Here is an 8,671-nt window from a genome sequence, read left to right as displayed (position 1 = left end):
TATTTTATGAGTATTTTATGCACAGTGCTCCTAAAGTTGTGACATGTTTTGTGTTTTTATGGTCTGATAAAGGCAACTTTGGTGGCAAATCTTTCACATTCATTGCCTTAAAAATATTTTTTGTCTGTGTTGCAATCTTCCATTATTGCTAATACATTTTCATTTAATATTTTGTGTAAAATGCCTTATAACATTGGAATTGCTTTAAGGGATAATATTTGCTATCATTCAGTAAACTAAATGCTCAAGTTCTTTCATTGAATAAAAAAAAATGAAATAGGTTTAGAATGGCAATTGATTGCAGAATTGCTAATTGGTTAATCGCTATTCTGACCAATTAACTGGTTATTCATATTATGATGCGCGTTTTTTTTTCTTGTGATTGTTTTATATCATTGTTATGAACAGTACAAACAAATTTTGATAGGAATATTCTGTTTGTGTATAAATCAAAATATGATCTAAATATTTTATTTCATGATAATTATTCAAAAGAAATCTTAAACAACGACAAAACTGTCATGGAATAGATTTACTGACCACGTCACAATTTGGCCATCAGTTCAACTTCTTAAAACAAAGTCTTCCCATGTCAAAAGTTATAAATCTCTTTTTGAAATGAATATTCTTTGTATTTGTAGTAACATATATGTTCCCGCTTTAAACAAAATTGCATTTTTTATGTAATAAATTGATAATGTGTTAAGGAAAAAAGTAAAATAAACACACTGAATGCAAGTACAACCATGATAATTGTAACGGTACTCAACAATGATATTGTATTAGTATCATTTTCGTTTTATATGACCCACCATTTACTGATTTTGTAACTGCTTACCATCGCTTCGACTGAGTAATCGGTTAACCAGTAAGAAATTTCCATCCCTAAAATGTTTTATAGTCTAGAAAAAATGGGATATTACTCCCAATTTGTTTGTAAAATTCATGCAATCAGTTAAAATATTGAAAGATCATTTTATGCTTTATTATCAAATTTTTTAACAGTGCTTATTATTATGGTAATACATGTACTGACTTTCCTACAAATCTACGTCTAACAGGATCAAAAGAAAGGTAAATTCATCTCAAATTGAAAACGGTTTTTGAATACATTTAATTGTTTTTCTGGAACCAACTTAAAAACATAATATGAAGTGCTAAACATAAAAAGATGATAAAATTGTATTTGGTGGTCAAAGACAATTATTTCAGTCTTTAAACCGTATTCTATCCTGGACTTGGAGGACAGTAAACATTCAATACATGGAAAAATCCGTCTCGAAACATTTTTTTATTGCTTTTTATTGATATGGGAATAATATTAACAAAAAGTTCATTCAAAGTAGAAAATTGGTAAGAACATTTTTCCTGAAAGAATGAGCTTTAAATGTAAGTCTGAATTCTTTTTTTCTGTGTTTTGTCAGTAAAAACAATAAAGTAAATTACTGTGATTTTTATGTGTATACTTAAATATGTAAAACTGTCATAAAATACATTAAATATATATATATATTTTAGACAAATAGTTGCTTTTTCTTCCATTGTAAGAGATTTCTTTCACTGAAAAATTTTATTATGAGGTGATCAAATCCGGTCAGGGGTGATCAAATACAATAAAGCCCAGAACTCTTGACGATAAACTTATCATGTCCAACCATATTTGATCACCTCTAATATTCAAGGAATGATTCCTTATTACATGTACTTATATAACTTTGAGCAATGGTACAATTGAATATTAAAATATACATAATGAAATGTATTTGACTATACATTACAAAATCTATTTGTAGTGAATGAAATGAAATGAAGTGAACTGAAATATGCCTAACAATCCATGGTCATGAGGACCTTTTATTTCCAGCACGAGAATTATGTGTAGAAAGCATTTGCTTTTAATGAAGAGGGCAGCTTTATTTTAATAAAATATTATTAAAATTTATTGCTTACTATGTATAGTACTGGTATTAAGTAAAACAAGTGATGTATATTTTATTTCTTCAGGTCTCGAGAATTCTGGCCACTATTTCACTTTATTGGTTATAATTTTTAATTTCAACTCTTTCCTTTTCATTCCCCACACCGTTCCACTAATTAATGATTGATAAATGGCAGCGTATTACCTTTTAAAACCGCATACAGTCTTTTCCTTATTGTCAAAACATCAACAATTAGCGACGATCAGTTCTCTTTCTTATCATGTCTTCAACATGCAGAGTACAAATTGCAAAGGTGTGATATGACACAATGAACACAAAGTTTGCCAAAATGAATAGCTGAAAATATTATAAATGAGGAGAAAGTCGAATTTTGCGGTAATTGAGTTTTATTTTTAAAAATTAGTATTCATACTATAGTCATAAATTGTATATTTAGTATCCAGATGCTGAATCCTGGGTATTATCCCAACATCAACAGATAAAGTACCATGCACTCGGCAGGAGGTAACCAAAAAGGTGCAAATTATATACAAGTTCAACATTCATACCAGAATTCCAGAAATTCTTTACCTTGAATACATTTTGTAGCATGAAAAACATGCAACTTTTAAGAATTATTAAAATGAAAAAAAAAAATTTCAGGTAATCAAACATATGGACAAGTTTGTTTTAAAACTAAAAGTGCATTTGTATTCTCTATGTCTAATAAAAACTTACAATTTCACAGATCAATCTGAAACTAAGCAGTTTGATGACTCGAAAACTAGATACAAATAAAAAATGGTGTCTAAAAATATCAAGTTTGCCTTTAGCACTTTTTATTCTTTTTTTTTTAAACAAATAAATATTCAAACACAAACATATACAAAACTACAAACAATTCCAAAGTACAGCTTTTTTCAATCATATTTACATGTCCATATAAAAATGTGCCATATATCACATAAAATCATTCTATCTTCAACTTCCTTACAGAGAATCTCTAGCATCCATTCACACTGACAAAGACTCTGATTTGATGTGCATATCATACAAATGGAGGAATATGTGAACTTGCAACCAAAATAAGTCTTTTAAAATGCCTTGGTCTATACAGAGAATAATATTGAAGACTCCCTACTACCCATTTCATCAATTTATCTTGGACCTCTTGCGAGCTATTGCATCTTCTACAGCCTTGAGCTGCTTGAGGAGCTCCTCTCGACGTGAAGATGTGCTCTTCTTCTCCTTGGGGGCGCTGGCAGGAGGTGGAGCTTTTGGCTGGACTTTGGGGGCGGGGGCAGGGTGGGGGGCAGCTTTGGTCGGGGATGCAGGGGCTGTACTTGCTGGTTTCTTTACTTTCTTGTCTGCAAATGAATAAAAAAAAAACAAAATCAGTAAAGCATAAATTTGGTATCAATATTAAGAATGAATCTCATAATTTCTTATCCCCTAAATATCAATTTGCCGGTTAACGGTGACTCCCTTTCTGATTTTGCTCCATCCCCCCCTCAATGTCTTTGGGCAAATTAAATTTGGGCCGATCTATATCATTATCAACTCTTTACACAGCTGCACATCTGGACGAAATTTTTTACAAGTGATTTGGCAGAGGAAAAAACTTTGGTTAAAAACACACTGGAGTGAAAATAGGACTGTAAATATTATTCAGAGTTTAAATGACATGAATCATTTGATGACCAGAAGAGAGGAAATTCACCTGTTTTTGGTTGTGCTGGTGGGGGCAGTGCGGGTCTCTTGGCAGGAGGCGCATCCAGGTCAGCTGATGGTCTCTTCTTGGACACCAATCCACCTGGCTTTTCTTTCTCCACAGGCTGTTCAACAACAGTATAAATCATAACAAAATGCCTTTCTTCAACTACACAATTTACAAACATATTGAAGCATTTGGTTCGTTTAAGCACACACACAAATATTAAATTTGAAGGCTTAAGACCAGTACCTTATTGAGTAAAGTTAACTTGATGTTCTGTTTTGAGCCCACCACCTTCAATGGGTCTTTAGGTTTGGAAGTGATTGGGGCCTGACTAGAATCGTTGCGACTTCCCCTGGACGATCTATTGCCCACTGAAGCAGCAGGCTTCTTTTCTCCTTTACTTGGTTGGGGGCCTTTATCTGTCTTGGCTAGAAATTCAAAATAAGTTTTTATTTTTAATACAAACAAGAGGCCCATGGACCACATTGCTCACCTGAGCAACAATAGCTTACAACTTTGACTAAAATCACATTAAATAATTAAAAATAGAAAAATTTAACATTTAGCAAAGTTTAGTACCATAATTTTCTGATGTAAGATTCAATATTTTATTGAGGGGTGAGGTGAAAATATATTGCGATAGTCTGGAAGTCAGCCCCAATGTTTGAACCCTGTGGCAAAAGTCGCCAAGTCCACAGTCAAAAACTGAACTAGTCTTAAATTCCCTTAAATGATTGCTGTTTACCTGGAATAATATCGTGTGACATTTTCTAACCTTACACCATGTATCAAACGGTGCAAAATGTTTGGGAGACTTCAGAAAAATTGAGAGAAGTAGAAATCATGGAGACTTCCTTACTTGACAACAGCATAACAACAATGCTAATGATGAAACACACAGATTCAACCTTTAATAATTTAAATTGGAATAGAAGCAAGTCAATGAAAATTAAAAACAACTTTTAAAAATTTAGAAAACTTATCCAATTTGTTAAATCTAACTTATTTAATGTATTCATACATTTTATAAATAAAATGCTTTTGTAATTGTGATGGTCATGCCAAAAAAAAATCAGTCTCTGTACTTATGTGTATTTTGGAGGTATTAATCCAATTCTATGACCCCATTACAATGGTTATGTAGAGGATCTTTTTAATTTTGAAGATAACTGTAAACAAACAGTTATTATTATTTTAGCATTAATTTGGCAGGGTTTTTAATTAATTACAAGTTACCAACAATTGTAATATCAACACCAAATGTAATAAATATCGGTTGTAATTTTCAATGAACAGAATCTGGTTGCATTACCTGTACATGTATTTATAACCTCTAAAGATAAGACATTCGCAAGTTATTAATCACAACAGGGGTTTACTGAGGCTGTGTTAACATTTTTAATTAGATAATCATCATTTGCTTGTTGGGGTAAATTTACATGATTATGAACTCAGAATACAGGATGAGTTCAACTTCTCCTTCAGAGGAAATTCCAGGAAAGTTAGTGACCAAAAAGTGATCATTTCGCCCAAGTCGCCCCTTAAGTTGGTCCTTATCTATTTACTAATCATGTCAGTGACACTCAAATATGGTTAGAAAATAGAAAATTGTAAACAATAAAAGCAAAAAAAAATGTACTTAATCAAAGAAAGACTTCAAAGAGCTCAGTTTAATCTTAAAATTATATATATACCTACATATCTCCATCAGCGAAAACAATGTCTGTTTAGATTGAATAAAACGCAATGAATTGCATAAATAAACCATAGGAGAGAGATTATACTGAATTACCAATAGAATGAATTGTATTTTAGAATGGTGTTAATGCATAAATTTTGCTCATTTCGCACAGGTAAATAATCAGCTGCCTGATTTACCGAAGTTTATGTCTGACTCGATACGTTAAAATAAAAAAAAACAGGCGATCGTTCCCCCAAATTAAAAAGCAAACTGAAACAATATTAAAAAAAGCTAAAACAATGGTCACAAGTGAAAATGAAAACGAATTGAAATATTTAACCTCAATTTACTTTACAAAATCTGCACCAATATATCTTGCATGTTTCGAAGATTATCTCCACAAGTTAACTATTGCACAACAAACAATTTGATCTTTGTCAGATTGACCCTTTTACTTGCATGAAAAATGGCTGCTTTGAACATAGAGCCTCCTTTTTCGAAATATGGAATAACGAACCCAAATTTATAAACTGATTGAACCCCCTTTATCATTATGTTTCGAAGATAATCTCCACAAGTTAACTATTGCACAACAAACAAATCTATCTTGTAAGATTGACCCTTTTAACATGCATGAAAAATAGCTGCTTTGAAAAAAGAGCCATGTTTTCGAGATATGGAATAACGAACCTTAACTTAAACTGATTGAACCCCCTTTATTATTATTTCATAATAAGCTCTAATTTGGCACAGAATTAGCACTTGATTTTTGCATTTTATATTTTCCTTTCCATGAGGATGATTTATGCTATATAACACTGAAATTGACTCTGTAGTTCTTGAAAAGAAGATTTTTTTTAAAATGCATCTTTTTTTTTTACAGAATGTAAATTGGCCTTTTATTTTTGCAATTTATATTTGTCTTTCCATAAAGATGCTTTGTTTTAAATTTGGTTTAAATTGGCCAAGTAGTTTTGGAGAAGAGGTTGAAAATGTGAAAAGTTGACAAACAGATGGACAGACAGACAGACTGACAAAATGCCATCAGAAAAGCTCACTTCAGCTTTCAGCCCAGGTAAGATAAAAACCCAACACAGAAATAATCTCATATTTACTTAGTGTGCACAGATTCAATGAATAGTCTAGGACCTAACCTTTCTTCTTTTTCGGGGAGACCGGTGACCCTTCCTTAGCTCCACCCACCCCTCTGTACAGATGTTCCGAGTCAGCACTTCCCGAGGAGCTGCTGGAGGAGTGGCTGCTAATTGAAGACATGCTGCTGGCACTAGAGGACCGTGAGGACCCAGATGAAGAAGACCTGCTCCTCGATCTAGATCCACTGCTGCTACTGTGCCCTCGACCATGTCTTCCAGGCCTTCAAATTCAAATGATTTTCATAATAAAATATTCCGGCAATTTTATAACCAATTTTTTTAAATTTGCAATATTCAGAAGTTTTGCCCGTTTCAAAACCCATAAATTCCTAAAGATACTAAACATACAGGTCTAAGTAAATGGCCCCATTACCTTTGGGGTTGTCCCATTCTCTGGGGTGGCTGTTGTTGAGAAGGTGGTCCAGCCTTAATTTTGGATCCCCTCCCCCGATTTGGCTCTGGTGGAGGTCCTCCAGGCATCCCTGGATGTGAGCGCTGTCTATTTAAGGAGAGATCCCCTCCAGGGGGTGCTTTACCTGGGGGAGCCCCCTGATTCTGACTGGACTGTCTTCTAAGAGGTCCAGGGGGTCCTGACTGACCAGATATGGCACTTCTAGGTTTTCCACTACTGAAAAATTAAATATCAATCAAATATTACAATCTATATATATATAATCTTATTCAAGTACTACTTTATGATCAATTCCCTTCACTTTTCACTGTGACTATTGATTATTGGGGTAAATCGAGGTTTGGATGAAGTAACACTTACTCTGGTTTAAATGGTGGCTGTCTGCCCTGTGGACCCCCAGCCCGTTTGACTGGCGACCTGGTAGGAGACCTGAAAAAAAAAGGCAACATTTTTAAAAGTCAAAACAGTTTTACAGATGTCTGAAATTCTTAATACCAAATAAATTGCCAAATGATTTTTCAGAGGACTCACCGTGATGTAGATGAGGAGCGGCTGCGTGAGGACCGACTGCTATAGGAGCTGTAGGAGGAGGACCTCGACCTTGAATGTGAAGAAACTGAACTGTTAACAAACAATAATAGTCCTCTGTGTTAAACTAGACTCCAGAAATCAACACCCCTTGTTCTAAACCGGTAAACTGGTAACTGACAGGAGACAGAGTTAAAAGGTGTTAGACTTCCACACAAAGCAGTAAAGTTAACAAGTATGCTGTTTAATGAAATACACAGCCAAATGTACAACAGTTAACAGTATTTTTGTTTTGTTTTTGCCCTCAGTCACTCAATAAGCCCTCAACTTTACTTTAACAAGAATAAACAGTTTATTGTACTGTTGTTTCCACAAATCACAAAGGACATTGTACTTGTGGTCAAGTAATATCCCCCTTTCCTTACCTTGAAGAGAACGAGGAGGAGTAGCTGTAGGAGCGCCTGGACCGCCTCCTACCTCGTGACCTACTTCTAGAACCTCTTGCTTTCTTCTTTGGTGATTTTGACCTACAAATCCAGTGTCAATTGAACAACATAAATATGGCAAGACCAAATTAACAACATTAAACAAGAATAAAATTCCTGGGTCCCCCACCGGTCAAGCAGTATACTAGTATCGAGTTTATCGACCAAGGCTGATTTTCGAACTTGACCAACGTATTAGTGGTATAAACATTTGGTATAAATTTAATGAAAATCCGTCAAAATTTGTAGGCATGAGAGCGCTTACAAGGTATATTTTTGGATAAACTGGGGTCATTATTGTGGTCAAAGTCCCATAACTCCAACAAAAAGTATTGACCAATGCTGATTTTCGAACTTGACCAAGGTATTAGTGGTATAAACATTTGGTATAAATTTAATGATAATCCGTCAAAGTTTGTAGGCATGAGAGCGCTTACAAGGTCAATTTTTGGATAAAACGGAGTCATTATTGTGGTCAAAGTTCGATAACTCCAACAAAAAGTATCGACCAATGCTGATTTTCGAACTTGACCAAGGTATTAGTAATATAAACATTTGGTATAAATTTAATGAAAATCCGTCAAAGTTTGTAGGCATGAGAGTGCTTACAAGGTCAATTTTTGGATAAAACGGAGTCATTATTGTGGTCATAGTCCCATAACTCCAACAAAAAGTATTGACCAATGCTGATTTTCGAACTTCACCAAGGCATTAGTGGTATAAACATTTGGTATAAATTTAATGAAAATCAGTCAAAGTTTGTAGGCATGAGAGC

At 33.9% G+C, this 8,671-nt stretch overlaps 1 protein-coding gene across 2 annotated transcripts in view; it reads right to left on the bottom strand.

Annotated features, from left to right (window-relative positions):
- Positions 1 to 2,308: 2,308 nt before the first annotated feature.
- LOC128188258 (zinc finger CCCH domain-containing protein 18-like) overlaps positions 2,309 to 8,671 on the bottom strand; it is an 18,770-nt gene continuing 12,407 nt past the window's right edge. For both annotated transcript variants that reach the window (XM_052859209.1, XM_052859210.1), the window contains 8 exons: positions 7,837 to 7,938; positions 7,415 to 7,483; positions 7,244 to 7,312; positions 6,845 to 7,099; positions 6,472 to 6,692; positions 3,883 to 4,064; positions 3,640 to 3,754; positions 2,309 to 3,286 (listed from right to left, as the gene is read on the bottom strand). In XM_052859209.1, the coding sequence (XP_052715169.1) occupies positions 3,072 to 3,286; positions 3,640 to 3,754; positions 3,883 to 4,064; positions 6,472 to 6,692; positions 6,845 to 7,099; positions 7,244 to 7,312; positions 7,415 to 7,483; positions 7,837 to 7,938 (1,228 nt within the window). In that variant the 3' untranslated portion in view covers positions 2,309 to 3,071. The remainder of the gene's footprint in view (positions 3,287 to 3,639; positions 3,755 to 3,882; positions 4,065 to 6,471; positions 6,693 to 6,844; positions 7,100 to 7,243; positions 7,313 to 7,414; positions 7,484 to 7,836; positions 7,939 to 8,671) is intronic.

This window comes from Crassostrea angulata, chromosome 6 (assembly GCF_025612915.1).
Source record: "Crassostrea angulata isolate pt1a10 chromosome 6, ASM2561291v2, whole genome shotgun sequence".
Classification (NCBI taxonomy): Eukaryota; Metazoa; Mollusca; class Bivalvia; order Ostreida; family Ostreidae; genus Magallana; species Magallana angulata.
The sequence above is the reverse complement of the archived record's forward strand: the minus strand, read 5'-3'. Positions and strand labels throughout refer to the sequence as shown.